General features: G+C 42.8%; 1 protein-coding gene across 1 annotated transcript in view; it reads right to left on the bottom strand.

Moving 5' to 3' along the window:
* PTPRT (protein tyrosine phosphatase receptor type T) overlaps positions 1-27,982 on the bottom strand; it is a 478,646-nt gene that overhangs the window by 98,602 nt on the left and 352,062 nt on the right. Inside the window, exons 10-12 of the mRNA XM_064521396.1 lie at positions 24,807-25,008; positions 21,196-21,298; positions 889-1,162 (exon numbers count right to left, since the gene is read on the bottom strand). Coding sequence (XP_064377466.1) covers positions 889-1,162; positions 21,196-21,298; positions 24,807-25,008 — 579 coding nt within the window. The remainder of the gene's footprint in view (positions 1-888; positions 1,163-21,195; positions 21,299-24,806; positions 25,009-27,982) is intronic.

Below are 27,982 nucleotides of genomic sequence, written 5' to 3'. Positions count from 1 at the left end.
ATTTTTCATGAGGCCTGAATGTCAAATTGTATCACGTTATATGATAATGAAAAACAATTAGGGGAGTAAAAGGTAAGGAAGGGAGTAAGGTGAATCACTGCTCAGGCTGGATCTCGCCTGTTCACTGTCAGCTGAACAGGACTGCAACAGCCAAGTTAAAAGAATGTCGCAAACAATTTTCAGTTGGAAAGAAAAAATGGAAGAGAGAAGAGGTCTTCACTTTTCTTAAGACTGGATCTGTCAGAGCATGACATGTACATCATTTGAGTCTGCAAACTTAGTAGCACAGTTAAAGTATTTATAAAAATATAGTCCAGGATATCCAAAAGGAGCAAGACAGACATGCACACTGTCCCCTCTATAGCCTAACTTACACTTTGATCAAAATGAAAATCCTAACCATAATTTCTAAATTAAGATGTGACCAAATCAAGCTAGAAGGTAATCCAACTTCACAGCATTTGGGCAGTTCTCGTCTCATAATGTCTCCTCCAAAATGACAAGCACTGGAACTGATGACTGCCAGGATGTAGCAGCTCTCTCTTTTAAAAGGACAACAGTCCCTACTCCAATTTTAACGCAACTGCAAGGAAAAGTGGCAGAATAAAGAAGCAAATTTTAAGCAATCCACTTTGTAAACCACATGACAGTAACCCAACATGTGCCTTTCATCACCTGGCCCCTCTATGGGCCTCTCATTGGATCTAAGTATCAGGGAGAGACTTGAGTGAAGGGCAAGTAGTAGCATGCTTAATTTTCACCAAATTTCTGCAAGAGGGTAATAATGAGTAGGAGATAAACTGGCATCTGATGGAGATAGAAAGAGAAAGGTCGGGAGGACAGAGGCGGTCATATGTACAGATCCAGCTTAATTTTCTCTGCACTTACTCCATTCGCTTTGCTAAGAGCCTGGAAGTATATGCTGTAGCTTTTCAGGGGTGAAAGGGGAGCGTTCCAGTAGCCGTTGTAGGTTTTGTTGTCGCCCACCGTGAACGGCTGCGTGACAGGCAGGTTGTCAGGCTTCAGCTCGGCCGCAAAGTAGTGGGGTGAGTCCAGACTGGAAGCGTTCTTGTAGCTCACTGGCACAGAGAAGCACTCAATGATGTCTGCAGCTCTCCGTGCTTTTTGCAGCTTCTCTTCCTTGACAACGAGCTGATAGACACTAGGAGGGAGAGAGGAAGATAAGGTTAGAATCTCAAGAGCCTTAAACACCAAGAAACTTTCCAAAGACAAAAGCAAAAGGCAAAGTAATAAAATAACTTCCAGGGCATCACAGCAAATACCGTTCCTGGAGCACTGTAGTAGCAGCGACAACTGAGTGGTACTACGTGCGCAAGACGCTGATCACTTACTCTGTTGATTCGGCTGAATTAGTCAAGATATACCTTTGTGAAAGTCCAAATAGGTTTCAGTGATGTCACGCTTTGGGAAAAGAAGGTATTGAATAAAATACCCAACCTAGAATGCATTTTTAATTTAGTGAAAATTGGAAAGCAATTGCTTTCTCTTTTAGCCACCGAATTATGAATTGTTCGCTCAGGCCAAAAGGTGACTGCGGTAAAGGAAGGCATCAATAACTGGCAGCGGTGCCAGGTCCCTTTTGAAACAGTTTCAGGGACAAGAACAAGAACAAAAACCAGTTTCGATATACAAAAAAGATCTCATAACTTCTAAGGATGGCCCTTTCTCACATCACTTTTGGGTCATATCCCGGGATAAAGAGTTCTCTAGTACTAATTCTGATGGCATACCTCCTCCTAACCTCTAACACTAAAAGGTTGACTTATATATTGACCAGCTGCCTTTTTTATCTCTTCCAGTTCACTTTTGTTTCAGTAAACAACAGCTCTTCATATTCCTTCCAGCTCTATGAAATGTTAATCCTTTCACAGTCCTACCAAGTTTTGGGACTCTATGATACGTAATAGTGATTCTTGCTATTTCTAGCTCACTTTTCCAGGCTTCAGAAGGTTGCAAGGCACCCACATGCACTTTGCTATGTTTCTCAGACAGTTAACAAAGCATTTAAGTTCAGGGCTGCTACAGCTGAGGCAGATATACCGTCTGCGTATCACCACTTACCCATCCGACAAAGAAAGATACCACTGCAGTCATTTCACTTTTTGGCAGGGTATTCACATACGCTGCCCTCACCTGCCTGTGCAAGGCCGGTCTTTCGTTTAGTTAGACCGGGGGAGATCGATTAAAAGATAGCAAACTGCCAGCAGCGTATCATTCTCCCTGCTTGCAGCTGCTCGTTGTTGCAGAAAGATTGGTTAGAAAAATTTCTAGCATTGCAATGGCTCATCAGTACTTCTGGGGGAAGCAAAGCCATGGCAGCTTAAATAAGCACCAGTATAAGAAAAACCTAGCTCGTGTTTTTTAATTAATTATTATTTTACTTCTGTGGGTATCTGGTGCATTCACTGTGAACAAGGAAGCGGTCAGTGATTCTTTTGGCAAACTATCAGCAAGGGAGACTCCCACTGCTAGACACGAAAGCAAATAATCTGTACAAATACAGTCAGCTTATGAGTTGCTTTGTACTGAAATTGTCCTTATGAGGGATGCTACCAGCATGTGCTAATGCAGCAAGACGCACCCACCAGATGTAGGGACTGTCGCCTTCAAAGACAACCCATTAACATATCTAAAAACTTTCCACAGTCCTACAGCTCACTGGTGGTTTTAATAGAATGTTTCACGCCTTCTCTGGTATTTACTTTTCTGATTTCTAAAAAGATTAACAAGTTTCCCAGCAACAGTTTCAGAATTATCATCTATAAGCAAAATCTCATCTAACCTGAACACTCCTCCCAGTCTGGCAAGAGAAACTTGTAGTTTGCCTTTCTGGCCACTGTCTACTCAGACCATCCACAGATTCTTATTCTGACCCTTCACTCTGGCATATTGCTTGAAATAGAATACGGATTTAATTTATCTTGCTAAAAGCAAAATAACATGCATTTTGGTTTGGAGTTTCCTTTCCTACAAATTTATCAAACGATGAAAAGAATACCTGCAACTACAAAACTTCTTGGGAGTCAGCATTCACCTGCAAATCACAAGGTTTTAAGCGAGAAGTTGTTTTTTGCTGTGCTTATGCAGGAAGGGCATTTGTGAGAACACCTGGCAGAATGTAAAGGTGATATGCAGTCCTTTCTCTATCAAATGATAGGCTTTCATAAAGGCAGGACTTTTTATACCTGCAGACAAAAAAAAAAGAAAGCCGCCTTCTGTATTTGAGTGCCAATATTCAGTTTTGTTACTGCAGATTGAATGGATCTCTCATTTTAACCACAGTGCTCTATTAGAAATATGTTACTACCCCTTTTGGACGTTTGATGGTGTTTCCTTGACAGTATATGAGAACTGGAGCCCCGTCAGCCCCTCCAGTCAGTTCCTCAAATGTCTCAAGATTTGCAGGCTACATCCACTTGCACAACTTCATTCTCTGTCACAGGTTTGTTCATCTAAATTACATAGTTCAACTGAATTACATAGCTCGCCACTCACAGGAAGCCTTCTTCAGGAGAGGGGACAAAGTTCACGGTCCCTTTCTTCCTAGATAAATGTTCAGGGACAAAGAATCAGTGCCTGCTCTTTCCAAACCTGCCAATGACCTGGTCATGTTCCTCTGCTGTTTTATTCTGATCAAAATGCCCACGATGGCATAACTAGTATACTCCATACCTTCAAAAACAAATCAAAATTTAGAATGAATTCCAAAGAAAGTGAAAGCTCTGAACAGCAACAACCCAGCAACTATCTGGGCAAACAACGGCAGCCTTTCCAACCAACATGCAGGCACGACGCTGACATTTCTAAGGGCATTGGCCACACTCCTCCTAACTGAAAAAATGCTTGGTTTGAGTTTTATCCCCTCAAAAATGCATCCCTTTGTTGACAGTAGACAGTATTTCCTTTTTATGTACATATAACTCCTTCCAGCCTACGCAGAAGCATAGGGTTCCTGCTTCCCATCTCCCCGTCCGCACAATGTCCCAAGCGCAACCTCATTTCTTCGGTATCCCACTTCTAAGCAATGACCTATACCTACTTTTTTTTATAAGAAGAAGAAAGGGGACGTTCCCAGGGACGTGAATTGCCAGATATATGAATTCTTTCCACACTCGGAGAAGTCGTTACCTCTGAAAACATTCTCAGAGTCTTCCTGGACTGTTTGATCACCTGCTCCTCCAACACACGCACCCTTTTTCAGGATGAGCAAGAGCTTTGATACACATGTAATGTAATAGGAGATACTCTTTTACTTGTATTCTTTCACATTTTAGCTTTCCTACTTAGCTTTTAACTCATACTCTTCCTTTCACGGGAATAACTCACCGTTTTAATGTCAAGAAATTTTACTCGTTACTTTTGAAGTTTCTTCTTTTGGAATAACTCGAGGTGCTTCTGGAAGCACAATGGGACATTCACGAGCATTCAACTGAAATGTAACAGATGTCCCGTCTGTGTTCAAGTTAAAACTCCATTAATCTCCTGCTCGAATACTGTCCCTTTTTCCTGTGAAACAAACATCTGAGCTAGCAGCACTGCCATTGTTCCCGCTTTCTAAAGAGCACACTCCTTGCTGAAACCCGGGACGAGCGACTGCTCGCCTCTCTTGGCGGTTTTTCCTTTATGCCTGGCACTGTCCTAGCTCACAGCGACGGCTGCAGCACACGCATCTCTCTGCTTTACCTGCTTCAACCAGTGACCTTCACTCCTCACCTCCCTGCTTTCCTACAGTCTCAGCTATTTGGTGGTGGTCAAGTGCCGCTCAAAGGTAGCGGTCAAGGGGCCAAAAGAGTCGCCGCTGTCAAAGATCATTCTGACCTGAAGCTTATCGCTCTGGGAAACTGGTGCCTTATCGAATGATTATTTTGCATCTTGCCCTCTGATACTTTGATCCAGATTTCAGTCTGCCTGGTCCCCCCACAAGAGCAGGATTCGCAGTTCATTTCCAGCTAGTACACAAACTCTTACAGTCTCACTTCCTTTTTTCGTTTTCCTGCGATATCTTTATTTTTCAGGTTATGTTTTTTCCTCACGTTTTCTTTTTACCAGGGAGCAAGATGGTCTCAAGCTGCCTTTAGGTCATTTTCAGGTATCAACTTCTCCACTTTAAACGTTCAATACCGCCAGGCATGCAAGTGCTTCCACCCCTACTACTGCCAGCATTAAGACTCTCATAAAGGTGTGCCTCTTCGGTGGGATAGATAGAAAGGCAACGATCCTACTTCAAAATGAAATTTTTGCGGGATTTTTGAGTAGCAAGCATACAATTACCCACCCTAAAGTTTGACCAGAACGGCTGGATTGCTACAACAATTCTCAAGAGTAAATGCAGTTCAGCTTTGTCAGAAGATACCTTTTCCTGATGTGTCATGACCCCTAAAGCCTGCGGCTGGGCACCAACTCAAAATCAACCCAGTGAATATGATCTGCCCTATTAGCCTGCGAAAGCACTTCACCTGCAGACCCATTTCTACACCAACGTCGAGCAGCGTCAACCATTCGAAACTTGTTACAACTCCCAATTTCAGAATACAAAGCAGTGTGATTACAACTCAGGAAAAGAGGAGTATGTTTCCAAAAAGAAGTGCTAGAGGGAAGGAAAAAAAAGGGGCAGGGGGAAGTATAGAGGAGATATCCCAAGTATTTTATTAGCTTTTATTCTGGCTACCAGAGAGGCAGTAGCAAGGATCTCCTGGGGATCTCTGCCTCTCAGCTTCAAAGCTAGCGCTTGCAGCCAGCATCAGCCAACCCTGCTTGCCTAGCAGGAATCGATACATCCGCTGAAAACGCCCAGCTGGATGAAAGAAAGTTTCAGTGTCACACATTGAAATTGTATTAAGAGAGACAACAAAAGTGGCGCAGTGAAGCTAGCGATACCGGAGAGCAACCTCAGTGCCAATAAACGCAAAGACGACACAGCAAACCGACTGCTTCAGGTTCAGCATTAGCACGCGGCCCCATCGACAGCCCCGGCAGGGCAGGGCAGGGCAGGGCAGGGCTCCCGGGCATTCGCTAACGGGGCTCCCGCTCCAGCGCCCAATTCCTCGGCGGCTGGGAAGCCGGCGGCCCCGCTGCGCAGCTGCACGCTCCTACTAAAGAAGGTCCCAACTGGGCTCCTTGATAAATTTCACAGGTTTCCTATAGACAAAACCCCATTACTTTAATAGAAGCTATTTAAAGTTTTTGACAGCTCTGTTCTAAATCACTGATAAAAGCACCAGCCATAATGGTCGCCACAGCACAAATGTTGTCTGCAGAGGAAGAAAATGTGCTCTTATCATCATCTACAAGGTAATCTTATAAATTATGAGTTCTCTATTCAGTGTGGAAGCACAAGTGTGAATAATCAACATTTCACATCACAGCCTTGTGTCCCTGCTACCGAGAGATCCCTGGGCTCTCTCCGACTTCTCCTTCCCTGCTCTTGATCTTGCAGCACGATGCGAGGACGAGCTGAGGAAGCAACTGTCCAGAAATCTAGCCACGTATTTAGACCAGACTCAACTTTTGGGTACAGGATGGGCATGAACGCGGAGAGGGAAGGCTGTGTCAGAGCTTCCCACGGTGCATCCGCCGGCTCGTCGGCATGCTTTGGCATCCCGACGTGGCACTTCCCAACAAGGAGAAACCTGCACTAGATCCCCGACAATGACAGAGTGTGAAAAGGAATATAATTTCTTCCTGGCCTTACACTGATCTCCTTACCTGACTTATTAAAGCTTAAAAGAAACAATCCTTCAGCAGTTTAGTATTCCCACTTGACCCATTTTGGTATCTAGAATTGAATGTACCATATCTGTTTAAGATTTAATAGATTTCAACTTAATTTTAATATTTAATACATCAATATTTTATCGGATGTTTTTTATTTCCAATAATATTTTCCTCTTGGGGAAGAAAAATAAGTGGCAATTAGCCGAGCCTGATCTTGCAGTGCATGATTTGACCAGCCTGTTGCGAGCAGGTTTTGTAGCCCACCCTTAGAGAACAGGAACTTCTCATTTCTGGTTCAAATGTGCTGTGTTACCTTCAGGATAACTGTTTGACAGGCCTCAGGAAATAAGATGGTATGAAAGAGTAGCAGTTGCCTTGTTATTAGTTATCTTAATTCAAAGATGAAGGAGAAGGACAATGAAGCAAGCAGTGCAGGGCTCCTCTGCCCTCACAGTTGTGCCCCCTCGGACGGAAGGCAGGTGGAAAGCAGCAGCCAATACGGAGCTGGGCACGGTATCTGTTCTGTGGCATTCCCACATGCAACACTTCTGAAAATGCTGTCCAAAAGCACAGCACCCCAAATCAAACACTGTCTGACCAAGCCAGGAGAGTAAATGCTGCACAGAAATAAGTAACGGGCATCAAGTGCCTATGCAGAGGGTCAAAGGCACGTTAAGTAGAAGGGCAAACAACCAATTCAGCTTTTTTGTCTTCAGGGTGCGAAAGTATTGGAGACACATGCTCTTCAGAGCACGGGAGTATTCTGCGCTCATACCCCCACCAAGCAGCACCAGGAAACTCCAGATACCAAATGCTGATTCCCTGCTATAACAAACGGCAAAAACCAGATACAGGTTCAGCCACCAGATGCCAGGCCTGCTCACCGCAAAGGCACCCGCAGATCGGTCTCCCTGGATGTTACCGAAACATGGCAATCCGCATCCCAAAGAGTCCAACTTCTCTTTTAGCGCCTATTTTTCAAGACGACAGAAAAAAATCAAAGAATACAGGCTACAGATATTTACACTGGCCTTTTTTTTTCCCCCCTGCTCTTCCATTTAACTTGTGACCCCACTGAATTTGGTTGAACCACTTTCAATGCACGTGCATACCTCCATGTAGGTTCACTGCCTTTATTCTGACAACATGGGACCATCTCCCGGGATGCTGGAAGGGGAGAGAGTTTGATGTGGTGTCTCATACTCAAATTTAGAATTCAAATTAGCTGCTGAATGTGCAGATGCTTATTTTATGGCCAAGCTGATTTCAGTGACGCAGACTGAGACAGAAGAGTAGCATCAACGTCTTTATTTTCTGTCTCTTAAAGGTATCTAACTAAACATCTGACTTCTGCCACCTAGGCAATAAAAAACACAGTATTACCACCCACAAGAAGTAAATCTCAGAGCAGTTCCAGACCAAACCCCAAAGGTGCCGAGGAAACCACGGGATCCAGGCCCTGGATGTTTTTTGTGAGCTGGTAGCACTTCAGTATCCAGGCATAAGTTTTCTCCTCCTGGAAAATCTGATGAAACGTAATATGGATGGAAGCAAAAAATATTCTATAAAAATCTATCGGTACTCTATAGAGCTTACTTTAAAAAACTGTGCAATTGAACAGTAAGATGAGATGCTTCTTACAGCGTGCCTCCAGCCCTCCCATAAACTTGCATAGAAGGGATTTGTAATAAATGCGCTAGGATGGTAAAAACAAACCAAACGCTTTAAAAATGATTTATAGAACATAAACTTTTTTCTATTAAAATTTACAAGAACTAAATGTGTAACTGTCATAAAGCCGAATGCGGAGCCTCGGAGCACCCACTGCATCTACTGCACCTCTCTACTTTGGATCTAACGGTGAACTTGCCTCACCAGGCTCCTCCTGCAATCCGGCAAATGAATGTTCAGGCGTTCGGAAGTGACTCTGCAGACGGCTTCTCCGTTCATAAAGGTTTCTGGGTTCGAACAGGCGGCAATATATTCCTGCCAAGCTATTTCGTATGTCCTAAACTTTCACCCTTATTACCTCCCACAGCACCTTTGATCAGAAGTTCTGAAAATAATCTACAAAACATAATGAACTGAGTTTCACAGCCACCTAGGATGTACATATAGGGCCCCAATACACTGTTCTGCAATTTTCTCTCTATTTAGGGATTGATTTTAAATCCATTTCAACTCAATTAAAGATTGTCATAACCCCCATAAAGCTTTGGAATAGCTCCACGCAGAATGCAATATGCTGGAATTAAGGTTAGCCCTCAATAAACATTTTTATGCAAAAAATACAGAAAAAAGAAAGATTGTTTTGCAGTGTCATCTTCTAGAATATGCTTGGCTATTTCAAAGATTCAAAAACTAGCCCATTCTGAATACTAGGCAGCACTGTCATCAATGACATCATCAAAAGAAATCAGCTTCTTCCCATCTGCAAGACATTTAAAAAATAAAGCTTATAATAGTGATGTTACTCAAGGAAATAGTGTCTCATTTTACAGATATTCACGCCAGCTCCCTCATTGTGAAGGAGCTCCTTCATTCCTGTGGGTTCTTTTCATTCTTTTAAACTAAACGACTCTTCTACTGTATTCACTGAAGTTGAAGAATACCAACAAAATACTCAAATTCAGCCAAATTTGTAAAAAACGGCACAGAAAGAAGACATGGTTGTTACTGTCATTGCTATGAAAAACCTGCCGATACTAATGTAATCCATTTTTTAAGAAGGCTGATAAGAGAGTCCCTTCAAATTTTCTCCCAGTCTCCAATTCACCAGCTTGCTAAGGCATGCTTTACCCTGAAATCCATGAAATAAAGGGCAGTGATTTCCCATTTGGACAATACTATTTCGAACCACAGTTTTCTTATGGGCATCCTCTTATCTAAAATTTCAAGCCTTGCTAAATTTCTACGATGACTGAAAGAGGCACTAGAAAACGTCAGTCTAAAGACTGATCCTATCCCAACCACGGATACGGGAAGAGGATTAAACACCTTCCATCTCCCCTTCAGCATTTCTTTGGAAAGAAGCAGGACATCACCGCCAGTGCTACCCCACTGTGTAGGGACTGCTCCCTCTAGAGAAAGGGGATATCGTCCCCAGTCACTATCACAAAATGTGATGAGCTGCCTGTGGGGACAGCTGGTGTCCTAAGAAATTGTGCATTGTGTCAAGCCTAAAAAAAAAAAAAAAAAAAAATTGTATTTAACAAGAAAAGCATCCTGCCAGCATTACTATGTCTAATGCTACCTTTGGCCAGAATACTTTGTCTGAAAGTACCTCGCAATCACCCTGCGGCATCCTATAAAATTCCCATGATTGACTAAAAAATGGAAAATCTATTAGAAAGTTTTCTTTTCTTTTTTAAGAGACGTGAAACCTTGCCTTAGATATAACATCAACCTACACAGTCCAAGAGTCCTATCACATTTTGACAGACCTACGAGGTACAATCCATAATTACCCCAATGTCACAGATGTGTAAACAGCCACACAGAGAAACTACAAGGAGTGATTTGCCCAATATCACACAGCATCAGTTGTCTGTAAACGAACCCCGTATTTTTGTCCAATATTCCTACTGGACAACATCACCGGCAGGCATTACGTCCTCTCCAGCATGATCTGGAATAGCATGCTGGTGATCTGCTCATCCACCACCACGAAAGCAGCTCCCTGGTAAACTGGGGAAAACATCAGCAGCAGCTACTTTAGGGAGAACTTTCAAAATTTCAGGTTAAAATAAGCCAAGGCTTGGTCTTTCTTAGAACTGTACCAGATAAAAGTCAGAGCTGCTTGTTAATGTGTTCCAAAAGCACTATTGACAATATGGTGTAAATAAGGTATAAAGGCATTAACAATGTGGTGCAAATAAGGCATAAGGTATAAAGGTAGCTGCTTTGCACCCTTCATGCCTAGAAAGGGATCTCGGATCTGCCCCGTGAAGTGTGGCTATCTGGAGAAGCTGCGTTTCTGAAGTCTGAAGGAATATTATATGTTCTATGCTTTATAGGATGGGTTTGCATCAAGCACAATATATTTATACATATATATAACTTTATATATATATGTATATAAATTTTTATATCTCTGTCTTCTGTTTTGTAAGCTCCAAGGTGCCTTCCAGCCACATGGCCTTGCAAGCTCTCCATCAGGCTGGCTCAGGCAAGCTGATGCCATCTAGAGCAAACCACTCCAGGGAAGCCTGCGTCTAGCCCAATGCAAGTGGCACATGCAGAGAAACCGCACAAATAACCCCCCTCACCCCTTCAAGGTATTTTCTGCCTCTTTTGGAATAGCAGTAGTATAAAATAAACAGCTATATGTGTGTGTGTGTGTGTGTGTGTGTGTGTGTGTGTGTGTGTGTGTGTGTGTGTGTGTGCATACATATATACACACATATATTTAAAAATATATACACACACACGTGCTCAAATCCATCCTCCCAACCTCCTCATGCTTCACTCACTATTACTTGGTAGAGTGACTAATGATCAAGGCTCAAGGAAGGACAGATAATTAAAGAAATTCAGAAATGCAACTATCTCCGTATAGTTCTGAGAAAATCTAGTAATCATGGAAGTGTCTGTGCAAAGCAAACAGAAATGTGGCAACATCTAGAAAATGTAAGCAGCTGCCAAAAAATCAACTGAATTGGGAGACAGTATTTACTGACCAAAAGAGGGATTTGGGTACTTAAAAGCTCATTTTTTCCAACTCTGTGATTCAGTATAATAAAAGATGTTATCTGTACTCCTACTACTGCCTTCTTTACATCCTCTGACCATCTGAACACTACCATGGCTCCTATTTACCTGCATTATATATGCATCATTCCTTTAAATGTCTTAAATTCTCTCCGTTTAATCTTCTTGGAAATGAAAAAAGAGAAAAAGGAAAAGAAAAAAGAACCAGAGGGCATTTCAAAGCTCTACGCTCCATTATCTCAACCATCTCCATAAGCCTGACCTGGCTTGCAACACAGATTAGACATAATAGCTGCTGTTCCCCAGCGGAATAGGCCCAGTCCCTATCTCTCCAGTTCAATGTTATTTTGCGCTGGCAGATTAAAGATAATGAGTGCAGACAGATATGGCTTTCACAGCAACAGGAGCTAATGTTAGTGGCTTTGGAGGTGTTTTTTTCCCTCCTGAACCACCTGCCATCTGTTTGATCTACAAAAAGAAAAAAAAAAAAAGAAATCCTTTCGTGTTAATGTCGCTTAGCATTAAACAGGCATCGTTGACTGAGGTCTTTTTGTCATCCTCAGTGATCATTGGTTTGCTTTAAGACCAAAGGAAAGCTTCAAGGACAAGAAGAGCTAAAGCGGTTCTTCAGCAAGCTGCAGGATCAGGAGAGAGCAGGGCTATGCAATGAGTTCGGCCATGCCCTTCACAAAGGTGGTGGCTTGGACAAGGGCATGAGTACACCAGGATATATTCTCAATCAGGCTAAATTTAGCTATTTCCACTGGCTTCCATTAAAGCAGGCCAATTTGCATGCAGAAACAATCTAAGCTTGCATTGTAAAGTTTCTCTTCACTTCACAGAACCATAGCTACTAGACTATGGAGGGGAAGCCCATATGCAAGAATCTGTTGTCTTTTTTAGAAGAGAACACTAGAAAAATACTTTTTAAACTAAAAAGCTAAGAAAAGCACAAGACTTCAACATGGGAGAACCGGCTCTGTTTGTAACCTCAGGAGAACCTCCAATCCTGGATAGGGCCAATATAGTCAGATAACACTCTACTCACAGCTATATCATCCACGTACAATGGGAAAGATGAGCTCTCGAGAGAGAACACAGATTTTGAGCTCCTGAGGCTGCAGGAACATCAGCCAGATTCTTTCCTCCTGTTCTGGGCACCTCGTGCTTTTCCGAAAGTGCAAAGTGATCATGCTTCTGACACCAGGGAGAGGTCTCACGTGGGTAAATAGCTCTTTCCCCACAACATCTCCTGCCCAGGAACACAAGTGAATGGAGGCTGGAGAAACGGGAGAAGGCACGTCCTGAGGGCAAGGCACAGCACCTTCTCTGCGTCCAGTCTCATCTGCTCTGTCACTGCTCATAAACAGCTCTTCCTTCCACTGTGCTGGGAATGGGGCAGATCAGGAGGTTGCACACCAGGAGGTTGTAACCGGTAATCCTGTGCTTTGCCAACTCCCTTCAAGGCTAAGCATGTTTTTCATGCAAGAGAAAACATGAGGTATAGAGTGTGCCCTTTGGGAAGAAAAAATCCAACCTCAGCATCAGCTCCTGGAGTTCCTAAGGAGTCTGCCAAGATGGGCACCAAAGGAAGGCAGAAGTGCCTTCTCATCTTTCCGCTTTGCTGTTTGACCTTTCCAGAAAAAACCTAACTCTGCCTCTCTCCTTCCACTTTCACACCACGACTACTTTTAATTAAACCCGTCCTATTTCCTCTTCCTTATGCACAGTAAGCACATCTCTCACCATCTCTTCATTCTGCCTTTCGCTTTGGAAAAGTGCTGTGCAAGGAGAACTGAAATTATACAGAGGCAAAATAGCAGCATGGCTGCAGAGGTTTCCTCTTCGGAATTGTCTGGCTCCGTTTATGATAATCCCTTCGTTCCATCTGCAGCCCACGCGCTGCTGCAGCGGCCCTCTCTTTGAGCTCCAAGAAATTATGCATTCATTATGGAGGAAATTAACACCTCAAAGCAAACTATAATTAGGAATTCTTCAGTTCAGTTTATGCTTTTTCAATTAGGCCCTCTATAATTTTAATCACGGGAGCATTAACATGTTTCCGGAATTTATATACCTGTAGTATAATTAAATCCTGAAATGCCTTAGTCTGCAACAGCAAAGCGCGGCTTACTCATCCTCCCTTTTATTGCATTTCTGTGTGATTATATACCCATTGAGGGGCACCTGCCAGTGTAAACACTGCTCGCCACGTGCAACAGAAAAGAGCCACTTGCCCTCTGAACCCATCAGTCCCACTCCTGCTAGAGGCTGCTTGCTGGAGAAGGCTTGTGCACTGCTTCCCAGCTGGGGACATTTGCTGGGAACTAGTGCCCACATTCATCCCCATCTCATTTTAAGTACTTAAAGGAGAGGCTTCAATCTGGTAAAACTTCCTCTGTGGCCCATGTCCCTTAAGAGAGCCAAGCTCCTTCTCGTGAGCAGCTCAGACCATGGGTAGCATGTTTGGGCCCAGTTCATCCCATCTAAAGGTCTGATCCAAAGGCTATTAAAGGCAAAAGGATGTTTGGCAGTAAGTCTGAAGGAATTTACAGTTCCTAATTCTTAATATGTCCTACACAGCTTGCTATTATCCTTTTAATCCAGGATAACAAGGAAGGGGCATATTCGCTTTGGAAGCTGTGAAGCAAATAAAGAAGTTCTCAAATTGGTAGCTATTTTCTCCCGTTCCCTCCTTGTCTTACCAGTTGACAGCTTGATGTGAGAAAATGGCCATCAATTTGTGATTCATGGCTTAAAGTTCAGACTTCATTAACCTTTTGATTGCTGGAATTTAATCTGACAGTTCACGTGGACAACGTAAAAGATTTATGCAAAAAACCTCACTCCCCCACCCTCAATTTCCTCAAGCCTTCATAAAACACACTAAAAACGCTAGCAAAAGCGTCACTGTGCAGCTAATAAAATGCTGCTTGACACAAAAGAATTGTCTCCGTGTGTTATTTGATTGTTAAATATTATAATTAAAACACACAAAAACTTTCTTTCTTTCTTTCCTCTCCCATTTCTAGCTACCGCCAAAGCTCTTGGTGGAATAGTTAGCAAGACACAGCAGGTCACCCAAGCGCAGGCAGCGGCTACGTTTCTGACAGCTGGTAAGGGGACAACAGCAGTTTTGTGACTTTTTAAGGGACAGCATGCTCAGACAAACAGTGTGCTGATGCAGTAAGAAAACACATTTGCTGCACCAGATCAGAGGGTGGACCCCAAATAGCACGTATCCTGACTTTTTTGGGCCAACACCTAAAAAAAACCCCTTGAAACATCCATTCAGTAATTATGCCATGCTATACAAAAGACATAGCATTCCTTCCAGATACTTACGGCTGTCATCTCGTGCCCCGACATGTCCCTGTCTCACCACAATGCCTCTTTCGTGATACAGTAGGCAAAGCATGTCTAAGATCTAGACTAACTCCAAGTGTCGCTGACCACAGAAGTCATCGCGTGTGATCTAAACCCACCGTTCAAGGATGCTCGCTGCAGCGGACACGCGTGCTTGGCTTGGCTCACCAGGGCTAGGACACGCTGATGAGGTCACTTGGCAAAGCCTCCAAAGGGTTCCCGGGCAACCCTGTTTGGTTCCTTTTTGGTGTAATAAGCACCTTTCACCCAAGGTCTTTTTCTCTCTTAAATTCACACGCTGTTAAAGAAGCAGCAACCCTGCTTCATCTTTAAGTGGAAAGTAACTCCTGGTCATTTGCCTTCGACTTCTTGCCTAAATTAAAGGCAGAATGCTTTGCAGGAGAAATCCAGTCCAAATGAATTCAGAACAATATCCCTAAGGTATATTACAGGAGACATTAATTAATACAGATAATTAGATATATAATATCAGGAGCCTAGATTGATAACCTTATTCCTCATTAGATACCACAAAATTAATAGATTTAATATGATGACTGTTTCCCTCTAATCAATGAACCAAGTCACATGATGCACATATTTGCTTAGGAGTTTAGAAAAAGGTAGCCAGGATTTTTTATTGCTAGATATTTATAACACACCTATCAAAGCAACTGAACTTTCCAAATTACCAAGGGCGCGATCATTTTTTATGCTATCCACAGCTTTCAACACGAGAACCTTTTTTATTGTTTCACTGATCTTTGTCTCTGGTCTTTATTTTCTAGCACAAGGTACGCTGCGTGGGAGGTTTGAGAAGAAGAAATTGCTACCCTTTCCTGACATTAATGAATTAATTAGCAACATAAAGACCTGAGGCAAACTCATGCAATGGCAATAAAATCCCACTAAGAAGTTTCAAAGCAACGTGCTGCACGGCATCGCTCACCGTGTAGCTACTAGATGGTACACACCAAAGTCACCATCTCTAAAACCAACGAGAACCCGAACAAAGTTTGCCAGTTGACAGCTTCTAGTCTGTTCATCGCATTCCTCCTCCACCACAGCATCAAGTCCATGAGGCTTGCAAACCACTGCAGCATAAGAACGGAGAGAAGCACTGTGCACTACAAACAAGATCAAAATAAAGATGCCAGTGAGAGGGATATGAGAAAGGTGAGCACGGGAAGAACAGATAGTGGCTGAAATGACAAGAGGCAGAAGAATCGTCTGGAGATTAAAGCTCCAGCTGACGACTCTGGAGATTCAAAATTTCCACTTTGTTGCAGACTGAGATGGTAGGCAAGTTTCATCTGCTCAAACCCTCAGTTCTCTAATATAAAATGAAAGCAATACCACTCAACACAGAAATGCCCCTACATCACAGGAAGTCTTCATTTGCTACTGCATGTAGGAATATAAGTACACAGACACGTTGTACTGGGTTGTTTACCTGGGGAATAGCTAAAGACTTGAGCACAGAAGTGGAAAAAAAATACTGTCCTTCTTCCTAGCTGTTCTGTCAAATAACACCACAACTTTATTTTCTCTTGATTTGTCTAGCATCATAGCAACCAAAAATATTTCCACTATTTGATGCCTGGGAGACCAAGAAACAAAAGATAATATTCAAGCGTAACATGGGGCTTGGTGCCTATGAAGTAATTTCTGCTACTGTCTGATCCTGATACAAAAATATTTGCTTTACTTTTGCTCAGTGCTTCCAAATATTAACATTTGGAAAATTCAAAATATTTAAAATCACCTTCTGTTTAGATATTTTAAACAAAATGCAGTATTTTAAGACACATATTAATACAATAACCCATCCTTCCTCACCAAAGTGTTTACATGTATCCAACCTCTGCACACATGCAAAATAAATGACTCCTATCTGAATAAGTTTCTCCAGGACCACTTAGACCTATTCCTTACATGGCATATATGTATGCATGAGGCCACATGCAAAATTTGCATACCTATGTTCTAAAAATACCATTTTTTAATACAGTACAGAGGTCAGGTACCTGAATACCACCCTGTACTTGCACGCTGGTCGAGTCAAACAAGAACATCACAGGTTATTTACACATCACAGAGCTGCGAGAAGATAGAAGTCCTCCACAGTCTATATAAATCAAGTTGAAACCCCAAGATATAATTACAGACTCTTCCCAAACCTCTTCTGCAGCATCCAGAAAGAAAAACAGCTCCAGTATCCAGAGCAACATACCTACAAGGCAATCAAATTTAAAGGGAACATTTATTTAAACGCTGAAATTCTCAAAACTAATGCATGCACTGGGAATCTGATTTCATTTTTCCTCTCCATTCTAGTGGTCTAGATAGATTGATACAACCAACCACATGTTAATAAACCAGCTGGACTTTCAAATATCGAACACCTGGCAAAATGCTCAGTGGACATGTCACGTAGATAAAATCCCGCATAGCAGTATTTTCAAGTAGCGAATGGGATATAAATTCTCAAACATAGGTCTAAAGAAGTCATTTGTGAATAATCTATAGATTACTGACTCAGCCTTCCTGACAATAACAGATTCAAAGGCAGAATTGTCCTCAAAAATCACACTGGAATTTTTCAGGAAAGAGTTGAAGAAAAAAGATTGGGAAGTCTTGCATTCTTCTTTCCTCTTCTGAATTTATTACAGATGAATGGCTGTCTTCAGCAAATCAATCATAACACCATTTGGGGGCTTTAGATTGATATAAGAACACCTAAAAGTTATTTTTAAAGGGCAATGTGAAGTCAAGCCCTGGGGGTTGTACGATCAAAAACAAAGGTGAGAAAAATAAAGGCCACAAGGGAGATCATTTACGCTTGTTGATGCTTCATCTTTCTTTTGGCAATGGGACAAAATAGATAAAAGAATAAGTTTATAGTTTTCCTAATAATTCATATCAAAGTTTCTTCTTCACTGCTATCTACAGATTGCTAAAAATGCCAAGTTCCTGCCCATTAGTTTTATAAACAAATGCATTTAAGTTACTTATGATGAGCACCAGGAAACACCAGAAACGTCTTCATGTTGAAAGTGACTGCAGATTTGGTGCACTCACATTTCAGATGAATGGAAATGCGATGAATCTTATTTGGCATATTGTACACTACTACTCTAAAAATGATCTCGCAGACTACACGCCATCTGTATCCTGCTTAAACTACAGCCGAATCAAGTAACACAAGACAAAGTCACGCAACCGTCTCACATACGGCTGCAAGTTTACGGTTCCACCGCCCCACATCCTCCAACTCACCACCACCAGCAGATGAGAGGAAACATTAAGAACGATTACTGCGCAGCCCGTGCTTTTCTTCCCTGCAGTTTGGAAGTATAACAAAAACCTGTGACACTGCAGAGAAGAAACCGGCTGCCTGAGGACTTGCCAGGCTGCTCAGACAAGTGGCCTACTCACTCCTGCGAAAGCTCTCCATGTCAGACCTCCTCCAGGAAGGTCCAAGAAAATCTGTTTCAGACTGCTTTCAAGCACCTTTTCAGAGGCAGCTCAGGCAGGCTGGGATCTGAAAGGTCGGTGTGCAAAAGGGAGTGGACCTAGCAAAGCGTGGTGATGTCTGCCCGGGAGCGCAGGCAAACGGACATCCTACGAGCATCCTGCATGCAGCATCTCCACCAGCGACTTCAAAACGGCCTCGCGGCTCAGCGTGAAGATTTCTCATCAGCATTTTGTCTCGAATCTGCTTCTGTATTTTCACTAAACACCTTGGATAACTGAACAGAGGATGGCGTCAGGCTAAGAGGAGCTGCAAGTCCTTTCAGTCGGCATCAGAATTCAAAGTAATTTTGAAAATAGATTTAGATGCTATTTGGTTGGGATGAATGCAAACTACTATACTTGTGAAGGAGAAATAAAACCCCCAGAGATAGGGGGTAGAACAACTAACCAGGCAGCAATACAGAGGATATATTGGATCTCAGCTTGAATATGCAAAAAACAATGGGGAAAAACCCACCTCATTGTGCGTTAGAAGCATCACAAGCAGTTCAAGGTGTGCAGTTATTCTAACCTGCCTGGTGCTGCTGGGGCCTCCGATGGAGCACCACCTGCGTTTGGATGTTGTATTTCAAGAGGATTTAGACAAATTGGAGAGTGTGCATAGGAGACTGACAGAACGTGAAAGAGGTTGGGAAAATCTGACCTGAAGTTGAAAGAATTGGATTTGCTGCATTTAGACCAAGAAGAGACTAAAGGGAGAGGTGTGCTCGGCTATACGGTAAAGGTATTCACACATTGCCAAGGCTGTTGTAGTTAACGCAAAGCTAAAAATCTGCCCAAGACATCCCCCTGCCCCCAACTTACATCCCATTTTTCATACACTCCTCCATAAGTCAACGAAATGGGCTCATTACAGCAGTAACCTGATCACTTGGATGCAGAATTAAATATTGCCGTCTCTGCAAATGTGTATATAATAGACCACAATGCAATTAAAGAAACCAGACTGAAAATTTATAAAAATGCTTACAGGTTTTCTTTTATAATTGACTTATTTGCTGGAAAAGACATTATTCACTGAATGTGGTTAAAGTATAGTAAATTGACTTTGAGAAAAATTGCAAGACTTTTCAATAAAAAGACAATAGCTATACTCTTCAGACAGCAGGTGATAAAACAAGACACAGGAATGTTCCCCTATATAAAGAAATGAAACAAAACAGAATTGTGTGATTTTACCGCTCTTTTCCAGCAGAACAACTTCCCTACAGGACTTAGAAAATAGGCTACTAAATTTGTTCATATGGAGTACCAGAGATTAAAGTAAAACTTTAAAGCAGAACAAACTAGAAATGGGATGGTACTAAATCTTAAAGAACAGATTTTCTGCTTGAAAATATCAAAGCAATTTGGGGAAAAGCTGTGACTTAGGCTGGACCACTAATTGACATAGCATATTTCATTAAAGCAGGTAGGTTTACATGTGACCAGTCTGCTCCCAAATACTTAGTGGGACATCTTGCAAAAGCACTTAAGTGTCAATGGGATGTACAGACCCAAATCACTTTTGAAAGAAGGAGCTAAGTGTTTTTAAAATATTGCCCTTAGAAAACATTTCAAGAGTTTCTTCTGAAAATTCAAGTCTGAAGAGACTACGGGAAGCTAATGATTGCTGGATACTTCTGCAAAGTGGCCTAGATCTTCCTAGGTAAATGTCAACAGCTTTTATCATAAGCAACACTAATTTCTACACTCAGCCGAAGAGACTGGCAGAATGAACCACTAACTGGAATTTCTGCCGGGGACGGAGAAGGTTAGCTGTCAATGCTGGCTCTCTCGGGAAGTCTATTCTTCCGTGCTGATATCTTTTACGGCATACAAATTCACCTAGACAAAAGACGACAATGAAGTATAGGTCTCTGCAAGCTGCATTTCCACAGTCAGGGAGCGATCCGTCACCGAGTGTCCCATTCCAGTATTGGGCATCTCACCAGTAAGAACGGACCCAGCTCAGGGAGAGCTAGAAGTATTTTCTACGTGGTCATTATTTTACTCCAAGGGCAGGTGTGCCATTTCCTGCCCTTAAATCCTCTACTCTGGAGACTGCTTGCCCAGAGCAGCCAACAAAGCCTCACTCCCAGACTGACTGCAGCCTGGTCAAACTCAGAGCTCCTCTCTGCCACGTTAGCTCCTGCCTCATCCAGCAAACAGTGCGGGAGAAACAGCTAGACTGTAACACAAAGTGTGAGGAGTCCCATTGGATCCAGAACCTGAAGAAACGCATCCGCAAAATTGTCAAGATCACAGAACCACAGAATGGTAGAGGTTGGAAGGGACCTCTGGAGACCATCTAGTCCAACTCCCCTGCTCAAGCAGGGTCACTTAGAGCACATCACCCAGGACCCTGTCCAGATGTCTTTTGAACATCTCCAAGGATGGAGACTCCACAACCTCTCTGAGCAACCTGTTCCAGTGCTCTGTTACCCAAGACAGTTTGGGCATTCCTGCTTTGGTTCCCAACGGCCTTATCCGTTACAGAAGACAGGGCAGGGGATGGAGACCTGAAGCCTCCTTCGCTTTTGCATGGCGATACTAAACTTACAACACGGGCATACACACACTTCCACATATTGAAGTGCCAGCATTGCACAGGCATCCAAAGTGATGCTGAAAGGGTAATAACCTCGTGCAACGCTATCAGCCATCCTTCCCGGAGGTTAACAGCAGGAGGCAAGCAGATTGAGGCATTTATAAAAAGAGCCTGTGAAAGGCAGAATCAACGGCAGAGTTGGCCTTTTAGTGTGCATATGCTTTCAGCAGCTGCATTATCACATGAGAATGACAGAGGCCTGAGTGAAACTTGGGGAAAAAGAGAGAGAAAACTGAGAAAAAAGACCAAACTCCTACCTGACAGGCGCTCCCCGGGACTGAGCAGGCTTCAGCAGGACTGTGATGGTAGTGTCGGTCTCATTTAAGGGGGAGTCTGTGTCGTATTCGGGCATCGATGGTGCTACGGCAGAACAAAAAGCAGTGCATTAGGTATATACCACTTACTGCTTTTGGTAGCGATGACAACGTAATATTAATGTTATTAGCAATACTAACATATTCTTGGGGACCATTTAACATTGCTTACATGAAATGTCAAAATACTTTGCAAGTGTTATGACCAAAATGTCAACACCATTAAAAAGTTTGTATGCCCGTTCCCATAAAAATTAAATAGGAACTGGACACCCAAATCTTCCAGCTGGCTTTGAAAATCCTGTCTTGAATTTTTTAAGACTTAGTAATCCTTTGAGATGGGATCATTCCTTCAATTTTATGAGAAAGAAGACTGCACCGATGTTAAAGGATACCACTTAGGACCAGCGAATCAGTAGCAGAGCTAAGAAGAGAAGGCAGGAAGCCTGGCTCCTGTTCTCTGGTCTTGTCCCTAGATTAGACCTCCCACATTTTAGGTGTAGTTTTTAATAGACAGGCTTAAGCTGTGGGTCTCCTTGATTAGCTGGAGGATGCGTTACGAAGCAGGAAAACAGGAAGAGAGGAGCACAAATTAGCCAGGTTATTTCAGCACTCAGATCTGCAGTATTTTACCACAGTGCTTTAGTGATTTTGAACACTAAAAGCATTAGGCAGCTGCAAGGCTTCCAATGGTTGTATTTGAGCAGTAACCACCCACGGTGTCCATCATTTCACTGAGGATCTTCCCCAAGGCAATATGGAAAACTGCAAAATATTCACATTTAGCCTAACAAGTCTAACTCCCGAGACTATTTCTGCTTTGTTATTTTGTGTTAAGGTCATTTCATGAAAGTAGAATACATCTCCTTAGACATTAATATTTTGCTTAGTATGGTACTTCTTCCTTTCCCAATAGCAGACATCCGTTTGGGACATATCTCTCCTGTGGACGAAATGATGAGATCACAAGTGAGTGTGGCATCAGATATATCCCAAAGATGCAAGCTTTGTTGAAATATCTTTAAGGATAAAGCAAATAGAAGAATTTAAATCAAGAGTGTAGTCCTCCTCAGCTCAACTGCGACTCGCAAGGGCAAACTGCATTGCAGGGGTTCCACGCTTAATCCTCTCACAGCGATTTCCACTGTAATCCTGCTTACAATCAGGAATTTTATCTAAAAGCCCCCAAACTGTCAAGAACGGTGGTTGCTATTATCAGCTCAGGTACCGACTTCCCCATCAATAAGCCGGCAGTGAGTTCAGAGCGAATGCTGATGCCTTTACAAGGATTTCCGTGAAGAAGGTGCTCTGCATCCAGGGAAAGCAGTACCAGCTGTTTAAAGAAGATGCACATCACCAGCTGTCTTCTACACTAGGTATCACAGTACTTCCTCACCAGCAGTCTTCTCTACCAGACACCACAGCACTTTCCAGAGATGCCAAAATAAAAATTGTTCAGCAGCTGCTCCAGCCAGAGGGGATGTTTCTGCAGCTCAATGCAGTGCCCCAAAAGGCTCCAGCTTGGCCACCAGAACCGGGCTGGAAACTCGCTTTTTCGACTCCGTAATTCTGCTTTGAAGCAGCTTCTATGCGCCTAGCTGAAGCACCATGCTCACGCGGCAAAATTGCTTCTGAGATGTGAACGAGCTCAAGTGTCTCTTTCTGGCTGTGCGTGAGACCTGTTTAGTCTTTAATCTTTTGTATAAACTGTTGCACCGGACACAGCAAATTTACAATCCTGCTTTCAGACCACATATAGTTAAGAAGTTGGTGAAAGACCCCTAGGTCTTGGCAGGGCTAGCTAATGGCATGGAGTGTAATTCAGTGATCACTGTAATAGTCAAAAGACTGTAATCAGATACAGTAGCTTTCTTGCATACTCCACAGGGAATATTCATGTAGTACGTCAATAAAATGAGAGTTAGCAGTGACCTCTCCAAAAAGACAAGCACTGCTCATTGATTTAATGTCGATCTTCTAAGAGCCCTTAGAAATTCTGCCATTTAATCATGATAAAGAAATAAACAAAAGTGCACCTATACAAATATGTATACTCACGCATTCCTACAACATAAATGCGTTTTCCTTTTAAAAATATGCTTTGCCAGAAAGTCTTATAGGCACATTCCAGTAAGTAAAAATATAAGCCAATGCAAAAATCACTTTTCTCCCTGCTTCTTTGGGGACTGCATCTCAGAGCAAGTTTAGCAGAAATTTTCAAATGACATGCAGAGAACTGATCATGCAATGGGATAATCTAATATCAGAGAGTATCCTAGTGCCTGCATGGAGTCTGCGTCTGCCTACTGCAAACCAGATGTTTGGAAGACAGAAGAGAGAAGAAAACCAGAGTTCAATGTGCATACAGTTAATAATCATGCAGGCTCCTAACATGATTTGAGCACTCACTGATTAATAAAATGGAAAGAAACTGAATCAGAGGGAAAACGCGCTATCTCTACGGTGCTATTTTGTTCTTCTGTTCTGGACACAAGTGAGTAGAGTGTATGCCATGACTTCGCCTAAGTGCAGGGCTGCAAAAACCATAGCAGGCCGTGGAGTTGTTCCTGACGGCGAATGGCTTTACTACGTGAAGCGCTGGGAAACGGGCTTTTGCACTAAACGCCAAGGGTTCAAACCCTGCTGATGGTTAGCAGAGGAAATGGATATATTTTGCTTCCTAAAAATTTACACTGTCACTTACAGCTAACAACTTGTTTTTATTAACCAGTTTTGAATAAGGGCAATGCAAAATATGCATTGCTGTACACTCTTTTCTATGCCACCAGACATAATTTCAAGCATTGCAAGTGTCCCAAGGAATCAGTACATCAGGCTTCTAAAATTAGTTTTGGCTTTACTGAGAAAATAGATAAAGATACTCCAAAAAAAAAGGCAGTTTTGAACTCTGTTAGAGAACCCATTTTAGTACTAACAATTAAATCCTGAAATTAGAATCGACATATGTCTGTCCCATATTTTCTCCACCATCCCCTTATCCTTTTTTTTTTGGTCTAGCTAGCACAAACTCCCTCTTTTTTTTCCCCCCAAAAGACACAGGAGCCTTTTCCCTGCAACAGTGCCTGACTTCAGTGTCTTTCATATAATTGTCTGCTTACCTCAAACCATTCCTCTGCCCTTATTCAGAAGAAAACCCCCCAAAACTGCTTTCCTCTTTTCTTTTTTTTTAATCTCTTTCTAATATTAATTCAATTACTTCATTACTTCTATGTTGGGTGCATTCTGAAGATGAAAGCCACATTGTTGAAGGTGCCTACCAGACTAAGCATATGATATCAATAATCTATTATAGTGACGATCCATCTGTAGAATTAATAAAGGTTCTCATTAAAATGATCCTCAGGTCAACTCTAACCACTGCATTTGTAATCCAAATGAACACAGACACTGGATTGTGGCCCCTTTAAAAATTTGACCTATGAAGAATGTATAGGTGACACTGAGTTAAACACTTTTGTATTGTTTTATCTGTCTGTTAGCTGTGAATCTAAAGAACAAAGTCCTAGCAGGTTCCTCCTTCTCCAAAGCAGTACCTGAAATCTTAGTTGCAATCCGTGTTGTGATGGGTGGCCCAAAGCCCTTGACTGTGCTTGCTTTGATGGTGAATGAATACGTAGTCCCTGGATATAATCCTACAAAGAGGTGATGTGTTTCATTCCTTAGCTTGAAGACTTTCCCTCTTTGGCTGGACAGGTCAGCACTGGGATCCAGAGACCCAACGGCCTTGTATGTAATCTGCAAATGAAGAACAAGGACAGTAAGGTGATAAGGGGCCTTCTGCACCTGCCCTTTCTCTGCTCCCCTACTGCACCATCGCTACAGACTAGAGATCGAAAATTAAAGGACAGATATTACTTCAGTATCTCCAGTGAACAGATTTGCATTTGGATGCTGGCAAGCAAACACGACAATCTTTCCAAGCCTCTACTTAGCAAGAAACTAATTTCTTCTCTCTGCTAAAACCTCAGCGTGTGCTGATTTACAACAAAAGGTGCAAAGAATTGCTTTTTGTTACAGGCGTCAGACCTTCTGCAGCCAAACTAGAACGCACAGCACGAGCTGCAGAAACTGCACGAGAATTTCCCATGTAATTCCTTCCCCATAGCATATGAAAACTTTCGGTGCAAGACAAGGACACGTTTTCCATCAAGTAATTTTTTCTTCTGGCAAATGGTCTTCTCCAAAGCCCACTGAAAACAACGGGAGCCTTTTCCTGACTTCAAAGGGTTCGGAATTCTTTTTCCCACCCTAACGAGAGTACGCTGAAATGAAATATTGAAATGAAATGATATGATCAGATGAAATAAATACCACCAAGTCTTCAGATGCAAGACCTTCTCTTCTTGCCTGAGTTTCTGAGACAGTTTCTGCTATAATTTCCTCCCCCCGGCTTCTTAGCCTGGCTTGGCAGGTTTATGTGTAATGCCGTGGCTGGGTTTTGCCCGAGAGAATAAGTCAGCAGGGTTACGGGCCTGGAGGGCTATTCATGAATACATACATGGCTGGTGCTAATGTGCCTTCGGAGGAGCCCGGCCTGAAAGCACACCTTTGAAATTCGGCTCGAGCTGCATTACGCTTACCGGCAGCAGCCCTGGTGATATACAGACACTTGGAAGTAAAACTCATGACTTATTTACCAGCCAATTCCTTGCCTACGTTCCAAATTCAATGCAAAGGCAGCTCAACTGCAACTGAGCTGTCAATATAATATAGTGTGCTCCGCTGCTCTCCTAACCTTTCCTGATACTATGGGATCCTCGCTTATTTGTAATGAAACGCCATGAATAAATCAATGTATGTTAATATAGCTGGGCTTCAATTTTTTATGAAGGACTCCACAAGAACCTGAATCCCAGCTTTGCTGAAAGAGTCTTTGAAAAAATTTAAGTCCCTTGTTTTACGAGAGGAGGAAAATGTTGCACTTGGAGGAAAAATAAATGTGCAATGTTCAAAAAGAGGGGGCTTAACAACAGGATAGAAAAGAGAAACAGGCTGATTCGACTGACACCAAATGGACAGGGAAGGATGTGGGTGCACGAACACTATTATTTGGACAGCGCAGAACAATATAGACAGCGCTGATAGCCAAGACTGAACAACGTAACCGAGAAGGCCAGCGAATCACACCCGGACTGACAGAGCAGCAAAAAATAAGGAAAGCAGAACTCTTAGAGGAGTTAGATTTAACCAGTTTAGCGGTGATTTCCTTGAAACCTCCCTCATTTTTTTCCAGGAATTAAAACCTGTTTTTTAATTTTTACTACTTCCCCGAAACCTGAGAAAGAGTCAGAAGCAGCGTGGTCATTAAAACAAACTATTTCAAACGGGCAGGAGAAATCGTGACCTAGCTTTTGCTTGGGTAAGGTGAGGCACACGCCGTGCCGCGTGACGGGGGACAACGCTGTGACAGCTCTTGTTGCATCAGGGCACTCGGAGGCAGCAAGGGAATCTATGCAAAAACATCCCTGGGAATTTGAACGAGGATCACGGGCCTCAGCCACAGCACTCAGTCACTGCCATAGGAAATTCCAGAAGGAAAAAGAATGTGTTTAGTGTTAGTTGGGAACGAACGCATAAAATCCGTAGGCGCTACCTGCAAACCAAATGCTAGAGAAATCCCAATTCTGTAACATTCCCGGGGGGAATGAACACATTCGGAGTCTGGGAGTAACACGGGGAGCTTCCTACCGCTAGGCCAGGCCAGTCAGTAGCCAACGTGAAACCAGTGGCGCTTACTTTCAAAGCTGTTATACAGAAGGCTGTAAACGTAAGTGGAAGGTGCACTTGTCCCTGATCTGCATATAAATAGAAGAATTTGGCTACCTTCACCAGTTCTAAATTTACTATAAAATGAGTTATTTTTCCTCATTTTAAAAAGATTGGCCTTAAGGCAAGCAGAACTGGAAATGCTTTCAAGAGGACAAAACAAGGAAAGTCCCTGGGATTTACAAAATCAGGCTGTTTTTTGCTGCTCGCTATAGCACAGAAGAGGAGCACAGGGGACCTTAAAACAACCTGGGCTCAAAACTCACTAGAGGTAGGGAAGGAGCATACTTCAGGGGGAACACGCCTCAGATTTGAGACTGAAGTTTGAGGCAGTTTTCAAAAACACTGGTCACTGCAATCAGACATCATTACTTCCTCCAAAATTCTGAGAGATAAAAGCTACAGTAAAGAGAGGCTCATGGCATACCTAAACCATGAGACATCCTCAAGAGTGCCAGATAATCGTGACCACAGCAGAAGCTCTATCCGAACGGCTACGACCCCTACGAAACCAGGCGATGCGCAAACATTTGGAGAAAAACACACGGTTTAATTTTAACACAGGCACAATAAGTGGATGCAACAAAACCAGAAACCAGCAAAACAGTGGGGCACAACTCCTGGTGCACGTGTGGTCCACCCCGTTAGCAGAAATACCTAAGAGAGTGGTAAGTGCGATTGTGTCAGCTACTAACCTGCTTTTTGCTCTTATCTGAGTTAGATTCAAGGTTTTCTCTGCTTTGCACAGGAAGAGCTCTGAGGGATGGCCATGGCGGGGACGGTCTCTGCGGACGCTGCCAGGACAGCCAGACCCGCCGGCTGTGCCCCCAGCTCTGCTGCCCGCTGCCATCCCGGCCACGATGAGCTGCCGCTCTCCAAACCTCCACTTGGCCGGTTATTAAAATATCAGTGCTAGGCAAAGCGTGGACAACTCTGGACAGCT

This window comes from Dromaius novaehollandiae, chromosome 16, assembly GCF_036370855.1.
Source record: "Dromaius novaehollandiae isolate bDroNov1 chromosome 16, bDroNov1.hap1, whole genome shotgun sequence".
Taxonomy (NCBI): domain Eukaryota; kingdom Metazoa; phylum Chordata; class Aves; order Casuariiformes; family Dromaiidae; genus Dromaius; species Dromaius novaehollandiae.
Note: the sequence above shows the minus strand (reverse complement) of the source record. Positions and strands in the feature narration are given on the sequence as shown.